The 21,778-nt window shown below is 26.1% G+C and overlaps 2 protein-coding genes across 4 annotated transcripts; one reads left to right on the top strand and one right to left on the bottom strand.

Annotated features, from left to right (window-relative positions):
* Window positions 1-3,004: 3,004 nt before the first annotated feature.
* Window positions 3,005-17,245, top strand: Bm7557 (Uncharacterized protein; the record flags this gene model as incomplete). 2 transcript variants are annotated; one of them, XM_043074324.1, is made up of 21 exons in its annotated part: window positions 3,005-3,051; window positions 4,158-4,258; window positions 6,168-6,397; window positions 11,200-11,355; window positions 11,659-11,797; window positions 12,162-12,329; window positions 12,530-12,663; window positions 12,807-12,909; window positions 13,279-13,427; window positions 13,510-13,683; window positions 13,779-13,884; window positions 13,958-14,052; window positions 14,415-14,519; window positions 14,691-14,783; window positions 14,907-15,063; window positions 15,226-15,348; window positions 15,476-15,578; window positions 15,762-15,872; window positions 16,207-16,370; window positions 16,496-16,650; window positions 17,015-17,245. In XM_043074324.1, the coding sequence occupies 21 exons, from the start codon at window positions 3,005-3,007 to the stop codon at window positions 17,243-17,245; spliced, it is 2,844 nt and encodes a 947-aa protein (XP_042930258.1). The 2 variants fall into 2 exon arrangements, with proteins under 2 accessions (XP_042930258.1, XP_042930259.1); XM_043074325.1 differs by lacking the exon at window positions 15,226-15,348.
* Window positions 17,246-18,864: 1,619 nt separating this feature from the next.
* On the bottom strand, window positions 18,865-21,189 carry Bma-mcu-1 (the record flags this gene model as incomplete). Of its 2 annotated transcripts, XM_043074322.1 has the most annotated exons (7): window positions 18,865-19,021; window positions 19,134-19,219; window positions 19,413-19,616; window positions 19,820-19,984; window positions 20,398-20,519; window positions 20,749-20,959; window positions 21,091-21,189. In XM_043074322.1, 7 exons carry the CDS (start codon window positions 21,187-21,189, stop codon window positions 18,865-18,867), a joined length of 1,044 nt encoding a protein of 347 aa, XP_042930256.1. The 2 variants fall into 2 exon arrangements, with proteins under 2 accessions (XP_042930256.1, XP_042930257.1); XM_043074323.1 differs by lacking the exon at window positions 19,134-19,219 and having other exon boundaries at window positions 19,016-19,021.
* Between the last annotated feature and the right edge of the window lie 589 nt (window positions 21,190-21,778).

Genomic DNA, 21,778 nt, shown 5'->3' with positions numbered 1-21,778 from the left:
CATTGATGATGAATTGCTCAATTTTTGAGTGAAAATCATCGAGAAAATGAAATTTTTACTCTTTTTTTGAAATTAAATCACCATATTTTGTATTGTGTTATCAAAAAAAGAAAAAAATCTTTCATAAAAATGACGTTGCAGGCATTAAAATCATTTTCCTTATTCAAAAATTATTAGACAAAATGGATAATACCTTCAGGATTTAAATTTAATTTCAACGGCAATTTGGTATATTATATTCTGATTGTTATAAAATTCCAAAAATAAATAATAAAAGTTATTTATTTGTTTAATATATAATAAGATGATATTTAATAAGGATGTTTTGATTTTTTTTAAATTATTTGCTTTTTCTTCAAAAAAAAAAACTTAAATTTACACATAAATTAAAAATTTGGTTGGAAAATATTACATTGTAAAGGCAATAATTATAACGTGCAGGAAAATTTGCTGTAATTAGAAGTAATTACAGATTCAAAGTGCTATTTAAGAAGAATGATTAATTAAATCGATTGAATTAAAAAAAACACATACACACTTTTTATCTTTCTACATTGCGGAAGAGGAAAATTAGTTAGTTAAAGTATGTCTATCGAATATAAACTCAACAAAAATGCTATAAAACATTTTATGAAAGAATGAATTGCTCTTAAATTGAATACAATACTTAAATAATTAAAGTGAGACGATGCAAAACCAAAATGTTATTTTAGCATAAATTATTTCATGTGAAATATGATTAATTGAATGAAATTAATTGCTAATTAATAGCTATACATTTTGATTATTTTAATGATTATGATTATACTTCATAAATGCATGAAAAAAAATCAGTATAGCATCAAAATTCAAAAAATTAACTTCAATTTAATACGATGTTCAATATATTGCTCATTAGATTATATCAAATATGAAATTTTAAAAAGAGTAAAAAAGTTAAAATATTAGAAAACATATTTATGTAACAAATGGTAACAAAAATGGTATTATATGTGATATTTTAAAGTGATAATTTTACATGCTATTTGTTTATGTTTGTAAAAGTGGGAAAAAACTCTTCTTTCTAAAAAAATTTTGAACTTTCATGTTTTATTCATTCTTTCGTATTTTTTTCCGGCATTTGTTTTCTTTCATTCACAAATATTTGTTTGGTTTTTGACCTCCAAATGATTAATTACAAACGAGCAGGTATTTTAAGTAGAATCCCTTCTTTGTTTGTTTGTTTTTTTTTTTTTTTTTTTTTATCAATTAGTTATTGTAAACATCATTTATGAGCTTTTCGTCAGTTGTTTTCACTTCTTTTTGGAAATCTGATGGATATTTGGATATTATGCATATCATAATAATTTCATTATTTAAAAAAAATAAGTGATAAATCATTAATTTGCATAAACTAGAAGATATTTACTGTTATCTGACGTATTATGTTAACTGACGTATCACATTTTTTGACATTTTATGTGACGTATATTGCTAGTTGTTTATGGAAGTAATTTTGAAAGTCAGTAGTATGATGATGAGTTATCTGTTAATCTAAATGTTACTAAAGTGCACTCATGGTATTTGAACCATGCTGTACTGCTTAGAACTTTTTTTTTAATTTAAAAATTTTCAAACTTTTTCTAACAATTTGACACAAGTTTTGCTGCTTGAAAATAAAATGAAATTTTAGCAAAAAAAAAAAAAAAAAAAAAAAGGAAGGCGCAAAGCAAAACATAGTTGCTAGTTAAATGATCAGCAAAATAGTGATGAAGAAGAAAGCAATTTAAAAAGTAAAATCGAAAGTGAGACATTTATAAAAGTTATAAAATAGCCTAACTTTTAGTAAATATAATGTTTTCTGATAACTGTAGCAAAACCTTTAAATAAATAAAGTGAGGTAGAAAAAAAGGAAAACATGAAATTTTCTTTCATGAGGATATTTTTGATGACATTTCTGGGTTGTGTACAAAATTATAAAGTAAAAATTTAGTAATTTAAGGTTTTATTTTTACAAAGAACTTCAAGTACGAATGGATATTATCTAGTTGTTAATTGTTAATTTATTTGTTTATCACTGTTATAAAAGTGCAGGGGATATAAATCTTCCAAAAATTTCTAAAACTATTTTTTAGCTAGATTAAAGAAACAAATTAATAATAAATAAGGGAAATCTTAAATAATGAAAAAAATTTTAAATAAAATAATGTTATTATAATTTAAGTGCAACAAAAAATTCTTATATGATATTTAATTTTAAAAATTCCAAATACAAAAAATTATATATTGTTTACATAATTTAATTCAGCCTATTGTAATGGAAGAATTTTAACTTCTCGTTTTGAAGGAAAATTTTAAACAGTTCGTTCTCTTCCTGCTTTTTTTGTTGTTTGTTTGTTTGTAATTATTTAACAGGAATTATTGATGGTAAATAATAAATTGTTTAAAAATTTCATTTTTAACGAATTATTTCGAGGAAAATTTTCATTTTGTAAAGTGTTCAATTAAATATATATATGTTATTCAGATTGGTATAACTGAGGGAAGAATGAATGAAATGAAACAAATGTTAAATTAGTTGAAGAAAGGAGGGAAGAGGAGGAGGAGGAGGAAGAAAGAAAGAGAGAGAAGTCGAAGAAAAGACTAAAAGAAGAAAAAGAGAGAAACAAGAGTAGAAGAAGAGATTTTAGAAATAAATTCAGTGATAGCAGGGGAAAGAAGAGGTAGAGTGGTGAAAGATCAAATTTCACGCAGTTTATTTCATTACAGGTCATTTCAAATTTTTAACCATCACTCTAAAGTATATCAGTGAGAAGTGTACACTTTAAAACTATTTCATTCAAAAGTTTCCATTAATTTAGAATAATTGTTGTGGAGGACGAAAAGATGAAAGAGCAAAAGGAAGCTATGTGAAAATTTTAATTAAACTATTCCATCCAACTGTTAAACCACTTTGTTTATCACTAATTTTGTTTCCACAGCAAAGATGACTGATTTATACGTTCAAATGTAATGAATATCCAAAATGAATGATAATCCAACTGATGATGTGATACGAAATATTATCACCAGGTTTCTTCATTTTTATTTTTTATCTTTTATGTCTCAAATTTTATTATTTCGTTTTACTTTTTTCTTGTTATTTAAAAGTTTTATAATTTTTATGAATTTTCTTTGGCATATAATAGCATGATTATATTAGTTATTTTAAGTTATAAATAGCCATAAATGAGTTATCAATAAGTAAAGTTGAAATTATTTTTGAAAAAAAAAAAGGAAAATTGCTTCAATTTTATTATTTTTGCTAAAAATTTATTATTTCAAAAAAATTTTTTTCAGTTAAAAAAATATTGCATTAGCAATTTGTATTTGTCATGGATATATTTTTATTTTTTTTTTTTGTGCTTTTGTGTTTTTTATGATGAGTTTTAAACTTTTAATATTAAAAATCTGGAAGTTGCAAAATTAAGGCATACCATCATTTAACCTTAAAACAATTTAAAATAAATTCTGCTCTTAGCTTTGAAAAATTGTAATCCAAAAGCGATAGGAAAACGAAATTTTTTTTTATAAATTTGATATGAAATCAATAAGAACTGTTTATTGTTTAAAAAAATTAATGACAGATAATACCAAAAGACGTTTCTTTACATTTCTTTTTCTTTGTTTTCTTTTCATGACTGGTTCTAAATACTTTTCTTATAATTGATAAGTAAATGTTGGCCGCTTAGTTAGAAATCATTTAAATATTACTTTTTTACCAAGGAAAATTGGATGGTTGATTGATTAAAAAAAAAAAAGAGATCCTATTAATGATTTACAATTTTTTTTACGTTTGGGAATCCAAATTTAATTTTACTAAGCAAATTCGTCAGAATTCGGAAAAAAAATCAACAATAAATTTGTTAATTGTTTTTAAATAATTTTAAGAGCAAATGCAAAATGAAAATTACCATTTAAAAGAGAAAACAATTACATTTTTATTTTATTTTACTTTTACAAAATAAACAATTTAAATGAATTCAATAGCTTTTTTACGTATTAAAATAGATAAAATATAAAAATGCTAGTCTCATTAACTACTTTCTCTTTGCTCCTTCTCGTTTCATTGGCTAGGATATCATTTTACAAAAGAAATGCTAAATTGAATTATTGTGTAGTGGATTACTAAATTACAGGTATGAATGTGAGGAAGATGAATTTTTACGAGAATTGGAAGGAATGCAAAGGCAAATTCCCCGGAGAACTTCTTCATATAGTGAAGAAGTTCCAATACTTGGTAGGTTTACCCATTCTTTCCTGTTTTTTCCTCTTTTTCTTCTTCGATGAATATATCATTTAAAATTAATTGTTGATTTTTTTATTTAAATATTTAATATGAATAAATGAATAGGAAAAATAAACTTATAAATTCATAAATTAATATATATGAACGAAATAAATTTGCAAATGATTAAAGAGTAAAAATTTCAATCCAAGTAATTTTTTTATTTTCATCTTTTATTAATATAATAATTAGTAACTTTCATATAGTTGTAAAATTGTCAAATGAATAGCAGAAGAAAATTAAAGTAACAGTACTACTTTTGAATAAATTTTTTTTTAATTAAAATTATTAACAGATTATTTAAATAAAATTGTTAATAGAACAAGTTGAAAATTTTTAAAATTTTTTCTCATTTTTTTAAAACTGTTTTTTTTTCAAATACCATAATGTTATAGAGTTAGCATTAGTCTAACTAGTTAAAGCATAATACAATTATAATTTTGTAAACTGAATACAAATATTTGATAGTATCATTAATCAATTGTTGTATTTTTTTTTTTTTTTTTTTTTTTTGAATAGTTGCTCTTTTTGATAATATTAAGAAATAAGCAAATGAACAAAGTATGAAAAAAGTGAGTCAAAAATTACTTAACAAATGCAAGTTTTAAAAACATAGAAATGATAATATGTTACAAGTGACATATAACTTCTTCAAAATATTTTCAACATGGAAACCTTTTCTCTATCACTCACTTTTTTTTAGCTCAATAGTTTAATAATAAAATTTTTGTGTTTCTCATTAGAATTTTTTGTTTTTGCTAAATTTATTATTATTATTTTATGCAATTCTTTAAAAATTATTGAGAAATTCGTAAATGTTGTAACAGAAATTTTGTTTTTAAAATATTAAAAATTATTACCTAAAGTAATAGTAAAAGTAGAAGTAATGAAATGAAAAAATGAAAACAACAAAATAAAAGCTTTTACTAAAAACATTTTTCTTTTGTTAGCTCAATTACATTAACAAAAAAGTTATTCAATTTGTATATTGCAATACATTACATTTTATTTTTTTAAATGAAAAAAGTCATCGACTTGAAATTTTTATTCTTTTCTTTTTAAAAAGGAAAAAAAAGGAAAGGAAATGGTAAAGTAATTTACTTCTTCCTAGGATTAATGGAAAGTTTATGGGGTTGAATATAGTTAAATTGGGAAATTCTTCATTAATGGGTAAACATTCTCATTTGTCATTCAATTGGAATGCAAACCAATCTAAAAGCATTAATAAGTAATTTTTGATAAAATCGATTCATCTTTTTTTCCTGTGGAATAAGATTTAGAAAATATTTGCTATTTTATTTTTATAAGTTTTAAAAAAATAATGAAAAATGTTTTTGAAAACTTTTTTTATTTTTCTTCTTTTCAACAAAATGAAATTCTACCAAAAATATTTTACACAATGAAGCAAATTAAAATTACCGTAGCCTAAATTTCTTTTCTTTTCCTTTTTATTTTTCCTTCACCATCATATTTTCTCTCTTGCACTTTTTTGTTGCGATTTTTTCTTTTTTTTTTAAATTACTATCAAAATTAAAACAATAGAATTAATTAACTACAGAAAAATAGAAAGAACTGTCAAAAAAATTAAATTAAAATTTTTATCAATTTTATAGAGTTATATGAGAAGTAGCACAAAGCAATGCATGAAAATAATTGAATATGTTGTGATTGATTACATTACTAAATTGTTATTAAAAAACGATTAAATGATATATTAAATTTTTTAGTCGCTAAATTATTAAATTGTTAAGTAAACAATTTTCAACAACAATTGTATCATAACTTATCAAATGATCAAAAAATTTTTACTATTTTTTCCTTTCTCTTTTTTCTACTATAATTAAATTTTTAAATGTTAAAGGAGCATTGTGTAGCTTGGTTGGCGAAATTAGCAAACTTCGCCGCGAGAATAAAGCATTACGTTATCAGCTTAGCGTGATAATTGAGCCAAAACGTAGCGTTGTTCATCGTGTTAGTGCTATATTGGAAGGACGAAGTAATATTATTCCAAAAATTATGGGACGACGAACTTTTCAACAATGTGAAATACAAAATGGCGCACACGAACGTTTGTCAACACCACCATATAAGGTAAATTATTAATATTAATTTTACTATATTTAATTTTGTTAAGTTCCTATACTTTATTATTATTGTGGTTATTATTATTAATTATTCTTTATTATTTATTGATAATATTATTATTATTGTGCATAATATCATTTAAATTCTATATGTAAAAATTAATTGAATTTAAAACTGAATTTGAATTATTTTCTTTATTGCTGTTTGTTTGTTTCTGATTTTGAAATTAAATTGAAATAAAGAAATTTTTAATAGCATAAATTTAATATTATATTTTAAATGGTGCAATATTATATCTAGCAATTGTTACAAAAAAAGTTTTTTTTTTTCTTTTTTTAGTCATAGTAACGAAGGAATATTTAAAGCCCTTCTGGTAATTAAGTTTAGAATATTTGCTGATTGATAACAGTACAACTGAAAACAGGAAATACTCTTTCGAAACAGAAACAAAAATTACAACCAATGAACATTTCAATCTTCCCCAACCATCCATCCATCCATCCATCCATCCATCCATTCATCCATTCATCCATTCATCCATTCATCCATTCATCCATTCATCCATTCATCCATTCATCCATTCATCCATTCATCCATTCATCCATTCATCCATTCATCCATTCATCCATTCATCCATTCATCCATTCATCCATTCATCCATTCATCCATTCATCCATTCATCCATTCATCCATTCATCCATTCATCCATTCATCCATTCATCCATTCATCCATTCATCCATTCATCCATTCATCCATTCATCCATTCATCCATTCATCCATTCATCCATTCATCCATTCATCCATTCATCCATTCATCATCATTCATTCATCCATTCATCCATTCATCCATTCATCCATTCATCCATTCATCCATTCATCCATTCATCCATTCATCCATTCATCCATTCATCCATTCATCCATTCATCCATTCATCCATTCATCCATTCATCCATTCATCCATTCATCCATCATCCATCCATCCATTCATTCATCCATTCATTCATCCATTCATCCATTCATCCATTCATCCATTCATCCATTCATCCATTCATCCATTCATCCATTCATCCATTCATCCATTCATCCCATCCATTCATCCATTCATCCATTCATCCATTCATCCATTCATCCATTCATCCATTCATCCATTCATCCATTCATCCATTCATCCATTCATCCATTCATCCATTCATCCATTCATCCATTCATCCATTCATCCATTCATCCATTCATCCATTCATCCATTCATCCATTCATCCATTCATCCATTCATCCATTCATCCATTCATCCATTCATCCATTCATCCATTCATCCATTCATCCATTCATCCATTCATCCATTCATCCATTCATCCATTCATCCATTCATCCATTTCATTCATCCATTCATCCATTCATCCATTCATCCATTCATCCATTCATCCATTCATCCCATTCATCCATTCATCCATTCATCCATTCATCCATTCATCCATTCATCCATTCATCCATTCATCCATTCATCCATTCATCCATTCATCCATTCATCCATTCATCCATTCATCCATTCATCCATTCATCCATTCATTCCATTCATCCATTCATCCATTCATCCATTCATCCATTCATCCATTCATCCATTCATCCATTCATCCATTCATCCATTCATCCATTCATCCATTCATCCATTCATCCATTCATCCATTCATCCATTCATCCATTCATCCATTCATCCATTCATCCATTCATCCATTCATCCATTCATCCATTCATTCATTCATTCATTCATTCATTCATTCATTCATTCATTCATTTCATTCATTTCATTCATTTCATTCATTCATTTCATTCATTCATTCATTCATTTCATTCATTTCATTCATTTCATTCATTCATTTCATTCATTTCATTCATTTCATTCATTTCATTCATTTCATTCATTTCATTCATTTCATTCATTCATTCATTCATTCATTCATTTCATTCATTTCATTCATTTCATTCATTCATTCATTCATTTCATTCATTCATTCATTCATTCATTTCATTCATTCATTCATTCATTCATTTCATTCATTCATTCATTCATTTCATTCATTCATTCATTCATTCATTCATTTCATTCATTCATTCATTCATTCATTTCATTCATTCATTCATTCATTCATTTCATTCATTCATTCATTCATTCATTCATTTCATTCATTCATTCATTCATTCATTTCATTCATTCATTCATTCATTCATTTCATTCATTCATTCATTCATTCATTTCATTCATTCATTCATTCATTCATTTCATTCATTCATTCATTCATTCATTTCATTCATTCATTCATTCATTTCATTCATTCATTCATTCATTCATTTCATTCATTCATTCATTCATTCATTTCATTCATTCATTCATTCATTCATTTCATTCATTCATTCATTCATTCATTCATTTCATTCATTCATTCATTCATTCATTTCATTCATTCATTCATTCATTCATTTCATTCATTCATTCATTCATTCATTCATTTCATTCATTCATTCATTCATTCATTTCATTCATTCATTCATTCATTCATTTCATTCATTCATTCATTCATTCATTCATTCATTCATTTCATTCATTCATTCATTCATTCATTTCATTCATTCATTCATTCATTCATTTCATTCATTCATTCATTCATTCATTCATTTCATTCATTCATTCATTCATTCATTCATTCATTCATTCATTCATTCATTCATTTCATTCATTCATTCATTCATTCATTCATTCATTTCATTCATTCATTTCATTCATTTCATTCATTCATTCATTCATTCATTCATTTCATTCATTCATTCATTCATTCATTTCATTCATTCATTCATTCATTCATTTCATTCATTCATTCATTCATTCATTCATTCATTCATTCATTTCATTCATTCATTCATTTCATTCATTCATTCATTCATTCATTTCATTCATTCATTCATTCATTTCATTCATTCATTCATTCATTTCATTCATTCATTCATTCATTTCATTCATTCATTCATTCATTTCATTCATTCATTCATTCATTTCATTCATTCATTCATTCATTTCATTCATTCATTCATTCATTCATTTCATTCATTCATTCATTCATTCATTTCATTCATTCATTCATTCATTTCATTCATTCATTCATTCATTCATTCATTTCATTCATTCATTCATTCATTTCATTCATTCATTCATTCATTTCATTCATTCATTCATTCATTCATTCATTCATTCATTCATTTCATTCATTCATTCATTCATTTCATTCATTCATTCATTCATTCATTTCATTCATTCATTCATTCATTTCATTCATTCATTCATTCATTTCATTCATTCATTCATTCATTTCATTCATTCATTCATTCATTTCATTCATTCATTCATTCATTTCATTCATTATTCATTCATTTCATTCATTCATTCATTCATTCATTCATTCCATTTCATTCATTCATTCATTCATTTCATTCATTCATTCATTCATTTCATTCATTCATTCATTCATTTCATTCATTCATTCATTCATTCATTTCATTCATTCATTCATTCATTCATTCATTTCATTCATTCATTCATTCATTCATTTCATTCATTCATTCATTCATTCATTCATTTCATTCATTCATTCATTCATTTCATTCATTCATTCATTTCATTCATTCATTCATTCATTTCATTCATTCATTCATTCATTTCATTTCATTCATTCATTCATTTCATTCATTCATTCATTCATTCATTCATTTCATTCATTCATTCATTCATTCATTTCATTCATTCATTCATTCATTCATTCATTTCATTCATTCATTCATTCATTCATTTCATTCATTCATTCATTCATTCATTCATTTCATTCATTTCATTCATTTCATTCATTTCATTCATTTCATTCATTCATTTCATTCATTCATTCATTCATTCATTTCATTCATTCATTCATTCATTCATTTCATTCATTTCATTCATTCATTCATTCATTCATTTCATTCATTCATTCATTCATTCATTTCATTCATTCATTCATTCATTTCATTCATTCATTTCATTCATTCATTCATTCATTTCATTCATTCATTTCATTCATTCATTCATTTCATTCATTCATTTCATTCATTCATTTCATTCATTCATTCATTCATTCATTTCATTCATTCATTTCATTCATTCATTCATTCATTCATTCATTCATTTCATTCATTCATTCATTTCATTCATTCATTCATTCATTTCATTCATTCATTCATTCATTTCATTCATTCATTCATTCATTTCATTCATTCATTCATTCATTTCATTCATTCATTCATTCATCTCATTTATTCATTCATTTCATTCATTCATTCATTCATTCATTCATTCATTCATTCATTCATTCATCATTCCATCCATCTTTCATCTATTTTGTTGATATATCTATGTGCAAAAACTCAATTTTAAAAAATTTTTCAATGATTTTTGACTTTAAAAGAAATTGAAGCATTTGTATCACATTTGATAAATCATTTTGCTGTATTTTGTTAAAATTTCGTTTTGTGACATTATCAGTTGTATCGATGTTTGTTGTTCATTAATATTAATATTTCCTTTTTCTTTTTTTACTGCGTTTTTTCTTTTTTTTTTTTTTGAAACTAAAAAAAAAATAAAAATAATTAGTGGAAAGGTTATACAAATTCAATAGCTTATCACATTTAGGAATCACAATGCTATTAGATTGTAATAAACTTAAAGTAACTCACTTATATTCATTTAATTTAAGGTTTCTTAGAAAGTAATTTAATTTTTAATTTTAGGAGAATCTAACAACAAGTTCCTATTCAACTGATATTTCTTCGGATGTATCAGATCCACTTCGTACAACATTGACACCAACGCGTCAAATTCCTGTGCCACCAACAGTTTTGCCAGAATTGTCTGATTCTGATGCAGAGCATTCTATTTTTACAGAAGTTAGTAGCTTATTGTACTTCAATTGATAACAGGAAATAGTGGAAATTACAAGGTGATAAGCTCGTGACAAGTTGTTGTCATGCATTTCATTATTTTCCTTTCCGGATTGAATTGATTTCAAAATATGTAAGTTAGCTTTATATTTCAAGTATTGTTGTAAAAATTGAAAAAAAAAAAAAAAAAAAACCAAAATCGTAGTTTACAAAAAGTCATTAAAAAAAAAAAAAAAAAAAAAACGTAATCTTTAGTATTTTTCGTAATTCCTTTTTTGTTTTTAAATTTCTAATATTCTGTTCATTTAGGTTGCATTACCAAATTACGGAAATGGGATTAATGACGTACGTAGTGGTCGCGCCGTGATGAGACGTTCCAAGATATCATCATTGTCAAAACGAACAAGTATATCATCAGCATCATCTCGTGATCACTCCGAAAATATGGGTAGGAATTTTTAAATTATATTGAAAATTTTCATTTAAAATATTGAAATTTCATTTCAAATCTTGTGCTATTATTTTATCATTACACTTTTAAGGAATAATTGGGCTTAAATGCATTCATGAATAGTAAATTTATATCGTGAATAATGAAACTGTAATGGAGAGAGCTAAATTTATGTAATTATTGATAGTTCGTATATCAATCATTTCTTTGTTTATAAACTTAAATGTTGTGAATTATTTATTTTCTCTTTTCATCTTTTTTTCCTTTTTCTTTGTTTTATGATTTTTATCTTTTGGTTTTTGACTTATTATTGTGAAAACAGAAAAAAAAAAGTAACACTAATAATTGATCATAATTTCAGTACCAGGTCGATCAGGTTTCTTCGAAATAATTGGTTTAAAAAAGAAGAAAGAAAAATCAATTGAATCGAAAAAAGAAACAATAACATGTAAAGCAATATTAAAGAAACGAAAACGCAAAATTAGCGAAAGTAGTTCAGTTCATTCCAGTGACAATAACACACCAAGTGGTAATTATCCGGACATTTGCGATAGTCTTAATGATGATGAAAAGATGAAAGAAACGTGATCATCCTTACTTATCGTACGTTTTCATCTGAAAGCCAACGATATATCGGAATTCTTTCTATTCTTTTCTTTTTCTCCTTTTTTTTTTTCCTTTTCTTTTTTGTCTTTTAAAATGTTTGAAATATGTATAGTTTTAATTAAGATAAATGGAGTCTTTCCTCGATGACAAGTAAGAATAGCATAGCAACTGACAAAAGCGCCGCACATGATGAATCGTATGATAATAAACATTCGTTACTTCAAGCACCTAAACAATATCATATTCAACGTCAACATGTAAATTCAATTTTTCAAGAAATTTAATTTTTATACATTTAATTAAGAATAAAATTATTTAAATATAAAATTTTCTTTTAATCTTTTTCTACAATAAGGAAATAATATTAATGAATAAAACAGTAATGAAAATATAATTTAAGAAGGAACAAGAAAATAAAAAAAACTCTCATGATAAGAATTCAACAACAGTCAGTGAAGAGAGTGATAATGATCATCATGGGCGGTCAAATAGCGCTCCAAAAAGTATCATTTGTTCGAGTTATAATGGTTCCAGATCTATTGTACAATGAAATCGTTTTTTAAACCGAGAAATATCCAGTTTGAACAAAAAAAATTTTGGAACAAATAAAAAAAAAGAAGAAAACTTCTTTTAATTTTCTTATCAAATTTTACATAAATTTAACTAAAAATAAAAAATTAAAACAATGATTATCTAATCACTGAATGAACCCACAAATTATCCTTATCATTTATACATCATTAATTTTGGCCTTTGAAATATTACAATAAATTTTCATAAAATATTTTATTCTTTAAGATTTGTTCTCAGTAATTTGATGTACTAATTAATTAACTGATGCAGTAAAATAGCGCAATAATATTTGTTTTTAGATAATCGAGCAATTCATGATGAGAATGAAATAGTACGAAATGAATTGGTAATGACGAAAAATCGAAATAATCGATTGATTGAACAATTACGTGAAAAATCGATGGAACATTCAAAACTAAGAACAGAAATGAGTACACTTCAAAAGCAAGTAATAATTTATTTAAAAATTTTAAAATTACAATTTATTTATTTTATTTTATTACTTAATTTTTTTTCTTCTTTCCATTTAGATTGGAATATTACGCAATCGATGTCGTCTTAATGAAGCACTGGAAAAATTATCAGTTAATGATCGTGTAATCACAAAAGCAACAGCTACAATTAATACTGTAGAAGAGAAATTAAAAATTTTTGATGATAAACTTAAAGCAGTGAAAGCAGAAATGATGAAAAATGGTGAAGCGGTTCGTTGAAAAAAAATAATTTATAAATTTATTATTTATGTATTATATATTAATTTAAAATTTTTTAAATCATATATTAATTAGAAAATTTGTAGATTATTAATCAATCATTTCGAGAGCAAAATGCTTATCAATCATGTTTAGAACATATTGAAAGATTGCAACGCGATAATTTCACGATGTTACAAGATAAAGGATCAGGTAAGTGATAATAATTATTTTAATCATTCGTTTCTTCATTTTTAATCTAATGATAAAAATGAATAATTTATAGATATTGGCAATTATGATCAACGTATTCGTCAATTGCTGGAAATAATGCCTTCATATGATGCACTCTATTCATTTACTATTAGCATAGTTCGAAAGGTTTATTGATTTTCTTGACTAATTTTAATTGAATTTCAATGATATGTAAGACTTTTTTTTTTCTTTTAAACAATAATTTGGTAATGTAATAAATGTGAAATATTCTTGTCGATTAAATTCTTCACCTGAAATAGACTTTAAATTATTTAACTAATAAAATTGGTTAAAATTAACTTCTTGGTTAAAACTAATTTTTAAAAAACTCAAATTTTTTAAATTATTCCGGATTATCATTATTCTTTTATCCGTTTGATCATATCCTTAATTATTAAACATAAACATGAAAGGATTTTTTTTTTTTCAGCAAAAAATTCAAATAATTGCGATTACGATGCTAGGAAATTACAGTGTTTCTTTTTCAGTTAGGCCAACTTCGTACTTCTTACATTGCGAAGAATATTTATGCTAATCGATCAGATTTTGAAGTAATGCATGCGCAATCATCCTTACTTATAATTCATGCTCAGGTATGCGTAATTAAAAGTTTTACTAAAATATGGTACAAGTTATAAGCGGAATGAGAAATATGATATATGCATATTTGTACTGCAATATTTCAAGTTGTAATTTAAAATAATGTAGGATATTACTAATAATTTCTGAGTTATTTATTTAATTTTCATTAGCAAAATTTTTAGCTGGAACGATTGAAATTGCAACTTTATGAAGTTACACGACGACGGCCAATACGACCTGCTTCATATCACGGCGATGATTTATTGCAAAAAATAGTATATCAATTGATTTCAATATCTAATATGAATTTTAAAAGATTATAGGGAAGTATAGGGAAATTTTAAATATCATTAAACTAATTGTTTAATTGAAAAAAAAATTTTTTCTGTCTTTTCTAGATTAAACCACAAATGAATTTATTGTTACCATTTAAATTACATGGAGCACGAATTCAAAAATATCGTCGTTCTGATTCTTGTGCTATGGAATCAGAAATTGAAAAAAACGAACAAAGCATTGAAAATGAATTTTTGCGATTGTTCGATTATGCTAGATGTAAACTTTCTTTTTTCCTTGTTCCTATCATATCTCTATTTTGAAATTATTTCAGAACATAATTTATTATATAAATTTCATAGTTATTACTATTACTACTGCAAAACTATCAGTATTTCATTTTTTTTTTCTTCATTGCATGGTTTAAAATATATTTTCAAGGTTTATCTCGAATATCAGAATTTACGGGAGTAAATAAAGCTCATCTTGAAAGCGCTGGCATTTCAAATTCTGGTTCACATATTAGAGATGATTTACAAAATGTTAATATTACAGTAGAAAAAGGTGAACAATCCGATATCAAATAACAATTTAAGCAAATACTACTAAATATGTAATCATCAAATCTTTATCAAAAATAAGAGAAATGTTAGAAATTATAATGCTCTAATTAAATTAACAAAGATTAAAGATGCTTCAATACGACATCGAGAAGAACAGTTTAGAAATTCTTCCAGTAAAATCTACAAAACACGAAAAAATTACAAAAGTCAATCAGCTGGACGACCAATTAGGTAAATGCTTTATTCCACATATATATTTTATAAAAATTCTTTCTATTATAATCCTGTTAAGTATGCTAAAGTATGATAAGCTACAGTTAGTTCCTTAGCAAATATTGTTTATCATTTAGACTTCTTCTTTTTTTCTTTGAAAAATTTCAAACCTGCATTATGCAATTTAATTTTTAATTTAAGTTTGGTGGAAACGGAAGGTGGAACGTTAACAACTGGAAATATTCCACATTTTAGTGATTGTTTAGTTAAAAAAATTGAAAATAATGTGGGAAAGTCATCTCCCATGCTAAAGTAAGTATTTTATATTAGTTCTGTACTTCATTTTTTTTTTGTTTTTGCTTTTATTATTGGATGCATTCAAAAATAAAATGGTAAATTTTTAAGGAAATGCATGTAAAAAAAAAGCAGTTATTTGACTTCGTTTTTTTTGATTCTATTAAAGAATTTTAATTTTAACAAATTAAAAAACTACTAATTCTTTTATCATAATTAGAACTTCACATTATAAGTTAAAATTTTGAATGGAATAACAAATGAAATTATATCATATTAATGCAAAAAGAGAGCAAAAAAAAAATTAAAAAAAACAATCCTATGAAACTTAAAAAAAAAAATTTATTTTTAGCTTGCATCCATTAATAAATTACAATCATACACGACCAATTGTTTCATCATTACAAGATGTGTGCAATAATGTGATTCGTGGTCCATATTCAACTTCAGTGATCACACATCGAACGAATTTAAATGAACCACAAACTATTAGTCATGAGTCATTGGATTTATTTGGTGATTTGTAATTTACAAAAAAGGCTAAATATGACAAATTAGTAGTATTCGATTCTGTTTTGAAATTATATTAATCATTTGATTTTTACAATTTTTTAAAATGTCATATTTTAAAAATATTTTAGGAAATGAATTACCAAAATATGATGTTCCACTCTCTCACAATAACGCTAGCTCATCAGATTATGGTGCTATCAGTACTAAACAGCTTTGTTCGGAAAAACAAACAATAATATCGAAACGATCTGCTGCAATTAATTCATCTAGATTACCACATTTGGTGTGTTATTTCATCCGATACGATTATTTTATTTATTATATCATTTTAAATAACAAATTTTTGTAATAAATTCTGATTTTCTTTTTCTTTTTTTTACTGTGACAAATATTATCAGTAAAATTTGGTAGCTTCATAAATTTCTTGTATTTAAGTTTATATTTAAGTTAGCTAGGAAATATTTGAATTATGATAAAAATGAAAAGTGTTCTATAATTATACTCAACTGTGCATTATTCCATTTAATTTTGTTATGATCAAATTTTTTGTTGTTTTCATTTTTTCCCAGATTTATCTGGTACTGAACTTTCTATGCAATATTTATAACTTATTTCATTGATGTTTTACTGGCGAATTTTTTTTTCAGCGCAAAAATGTAAATCATACTATTTCACCACCATTGCTTAGTGATTGTGATAGTCGCAGTGCTTGTCAGTTACGACATAATCCTGAAACTGTCGGGATCATTCGAGAGAAAAATGCTGGATCGACACTTTTGAAAAATGTTGAAAAAAGTCGACTTCCAAAAATATCATCCATTTTAACGGAAAAAAAAAAGTGCACTTCATGGTTGAGTCGAATCAAAGTGACTAAATAATAATTTTTTTTCAAGAAGAAGAAATTCTTCTCTGTCAATGATTGATTCAAATATATTCAAGAAATCAAATATATCAGATGATAATAGTTTGCAATTTGCACATTTACATCGAAATATCTTATAATTTCGTTCGTATTTCTGACAGAAATTTCGAATGTAAGTAAAAAAAGCGCTGAAACTTAGATTTGAATGGAAACTTAATTTTTTATCTGTAATGAGTGAAGTGAAGCTTTTTAATTCATTAATTTCCAAATAACTAATTTTATTTTGAAAAAAAATTCTATTTCTTTGGGTATTCAAAATCTTTTTCTCAAACTCGAAATCTTATGAGCTGTCCCAGCATGAAATAGTTCTTCGTGTTGCGGTTATATGAAAATTTTGGTTATACAATTACGTCGAGGAACATGTGCGGGATGTGAGCCCTGCTCGTTTAATTCTGAGTTTTCTAGATGACTTCTGGATTTTTTTTTAGTAGTTAACTGTATGCCAAGAGTTTCCCTTAAACTATCTGAAATTGTTATTGCAAGATTTTCAGTGAATTTTCTTGACATACATAAACTTTGATCTTGATTTATCGATTGAAAATCCATGTTAACTTCACATTCTAATTAAATTTTTTGACCATATTCCATTATTTTCAACAAATCCCTTATATCTAATGAATGCTATGCCATTAATTTCTGCTTTATATGTATTCTGATATTAGCAAATTTGCTTTATGTGTTGAAGCAACATCTGATAGTATTTTCAGATGCAACTATTATTCTGATATTTTATAACAGGTAATATATTGAAAATAAATGAAATGATTGAGGAAGTGAGTAAATGGAAGCAATTCTACTCAGTGATCCGGTTGCTGCTCGGAAATTTATATTTTTCGGATATGCATAATACTTCTACCATTCAATATTTTCGTTATAAAGAATAAAAGTGGCAACTAGAATTTTTCCTCAAATTTTCATTTTCCATATCTAATTCAAAGAACAATAAATGAAATTGCGTTGTAACTCGTAATTCACTAATTACTTTTCATTGTTAATTTGTTGAACAACCAAAATTTCTCACAAAACAACAATCAATGTATTTACTGGAATCAATAAATTAGACTTCGCTGACTTGAGCTGCACCTACCAGTCTTTATTAGCTATACAGAATCTCCAAGTTACATTAGTTTTCAAAAAAGCTTAATTGAGATCAAAGAGAAAATCAGGCTCTTTTAATGAATTGACTCGCAAAAATACGCAAATGATACACGAAGTGAAATATGATAAAGGTAATATTAAATATCACAAGGATGCCATAGAAAAGAAACACTGTGAATAAAATGAACTTTTAACTTCCATTTTGCTTCTTTGAAAACTTTTATCTTTTACAAAACAAAATGCTCACTAACTGAAGTATCAAAATATAGCCATGCTATATTTCTATAGAAATCCAAACCTTGTGATCTTGATTTTCGCTCAAATTCCAACTTTCTAGATGGTTATGGCATACTTCTGAAGAAAAACCAAAGGTACCTTCAAAACGCACCCATTCATTTGCAGTAAGCAATCTCACAATGTCATATAAACGAAGTAAGAAGTAAAAATCTAAATGGTTTAGTAAAAATTTGCTTAGGGTCAACTTCGTTCTTTTGTAAAGCTTCTGGGTTGCACTTTCCCACTTTCTTGTAATAAAGACGCCAATCTTGCAGTAGGCAAATGTTGGTACAAAGGATCTCGAAGTTTTTTTAGATCATGCTTAATAGAACTTGCTACATTTTGTAACTCGTTAAACCTGTAATAAAGACATTTTGCATGTCTTTTTATGTAAATTGCGACAAACTGATTTCACTTAAAAATTATAAACGAAATTTTATATGATGTTTGGGATGACCAGGCAAACTCACCTGGATATGTCAAAATTACTTTTTGCAGCTTTTTTGTGAAAGTACAAGCTGATCGCTCTTTTTTTATGATCATTATGATTGTAATACTGAAAAATGATACACTGCGATTTACTTTATCAAATATGAACTTATCCATCATTGGGAAAAAAGTTTGCACCATTCCGTAATACAAACAATAGGGAAATGAAATAAAGCTTGACTTCACAAACTATATGAACCCTTTATTTAGAGAAAGTTAAGATCGTTTATCAGTTCCAAAAAAGTATAAACAAATAGTACCTGATTGGTATACAAATAATAAGCGAATGATGCAATCAGCGTAGCATGTGTTGCAAAATATGTAATAGGTTCCATGACATCCCAGCTATAATCCCACCACGTCAACCGAGCAAGAAATCCTGCTTGAAATCCCATTGCTGCTAGTGTTAACCATAATATTCGTTGCGCACGTTTTCTACAGAATTCATCAAATTTAAATTTCGCCTGAAATTTGTCACTCTGAATGAAAAAAGAAGGCTATGTTTAAAATCCATTCAAATACGTGCCAAATATTTAAGATGATGATACATGCATGTTCTTAGAGCAGAAAGGGTGATTTAATGGAACTATTCAAACGATGCTCCATGAAAACAGTACTTAATATTACAAAAATAAAAACTTCAAAAAAATCGTAAAATCAAACAAACTTGAATTAGGGGTTTAAGTTCTGCTTTTACATTTTCATACTCCTCTATAAGTAATCGCTCCTGGAATGCTTTATACACTTCCACATTCATGATACTGTATAATGGCGCTATTGTTGATCTCAAACCATCAAATTTCTGCATTACATCGCCATCCGCCATAATATTCTATAATTTTACCACTGATTACACAATATTCTATAGCTTTTATTAATGTTTTCCCTGTTACTGAATGCTATACAAATCGTTCAGCATTTAAAACTTTTATATTAAATATGAAAATACATACTCTTCTATAAATACTCGCAAATCTATGTCTTTGGTACCAAAAAATACTGATTACAGGTTCTTGATCAACTGAACAATTTTTTTTTTCTTCTAGACGGTAATGGTATTTCAAGCAATGATACACCATTTTGGTTGCATACATAGATTATCTTTAGCATATGTTTTCATAGCTGACATTAGAAATTAACCAGTATTATTCATTGCATATTCTTACAAAAACGTCATATGTTAGGGAAAAGTTCAAAGAATTTCTGCACTGATTGCAGATATGAACAACAAAATAAAAGGCTCACCGCAATAACATCTTTTGAAGATGGTACTTCTACAGTATAAATGAAATCATTGATGCGTAATCTAAAATTGCCTCGTAACAATAAATGCTTCAATAAAGTACTTCCAGCAATTCTATTACCACCTAAAAGTTTTTAAAGTTCAGTCAAAAAAAGAAAACAAGAACTAAGTACAAAAGAGGAATGAAGCAGTTACGAAAAACCTTGCACAGTGAATACGAAGAGCAAAGTATAATTTCAAAATCGAAGATTGCAGCCAGCAAAATGCTGAGTAACAAGTCGTAAAATCTGTAACCATTAAAATGCTGAATAACAAGTCGCAAAATTCGTAAATTTTAGATCATTCAAACTTACTTGTTGAATAAACATACACAATCTCTATGCCTTTATCTTCGCATTCGATATTTTTGCAAAACCGAGATACAGTATCGCTAATAGGTTTGAGAGTAAATTGACATATTTCTCTCCTCGATGGTAATGGTACCTCAAGCAGTGGCAAACCACTTTGGCACCAGATATGCAGATTTCCTCTCGTGGTATCATTTGAACATCTTCTTAAGTGATGCTAAAAATTAATCAACATAAATCCACTTCATTTTTCTATTACTATAAACTATGGAAAAAGACAACAAATATGAATTATGTTTCATTATTAGCTAAATGTTAAGTGAATTACATAAAGGGGAAAAAAGATACCATATTGTTAAGGTTAATATAACATGTTGATAATTGTATTTGTAAATGTTGTTGTCGTTGTTGTAACAAACCCGTAATGCTGTACCAACGACACCTCATCCACTCAAATTATTTACGTTTTCCTCAGAGGACAGTAATTTACACAACAAAAAGTATGAACCATATGTGTGAATTTTTGTACAAATAAAATGCTTAAGTGAAATTTTTATTCGAATTTAGCAAATGAAAATTCATAATTTCATTCATTTATTTTAGGATAATACCTAAAAAAGCCGTGAATATTTTTCTGAATAATAATCAAAAAAAGATATATATTTGGAAGCTTTTATCCTTCACTCCTTTGTTAGAAGACTCCTCATTTCCTTCCAAATTTCGACATTCATTTACTTATCGCAATTTGCCTTTTCTGACATTCATAAAATAAAAGAAAAAAGTGAGAAACATTATTAAAAAACAGTTAGCGAAAAGTATAAATTGGCGATGTGTATGATTTTTCTCACTAATTTATCTTCTCTATAATGTTGCGACAAATACTGACATAATAATTACGAAATCACGTCATAATTACAAAATCACGTAAAGTTTATGAATGAATGAATGAGAATAACACGAAATTATAGAACTATCGGATGTAACAGTAAAACAGCTCTGACAGTATCAATGTAATAAAACAAAAAAAGAAAGATAA

This window comes from Brugia malayi (assembly GCF_000002995.4).
Source record: "Brugia malayi strain FR3 genome assembly, contig: Bm_v4_ChrX_scaffold_001, whole genome shotgun sequence".
Classification (NCBI taxonomy): domain Eukaryota; kingdom Metazoa; phylum Nematoda; class Chromadorea; order Rhabditida; family Onchocercidae; genus Brugia; species Brugia malayi.
Note: the sequence above shows the minus strand (reverse complement) of the source record. Positions and strands in the feature narration are given on the sequence as shown.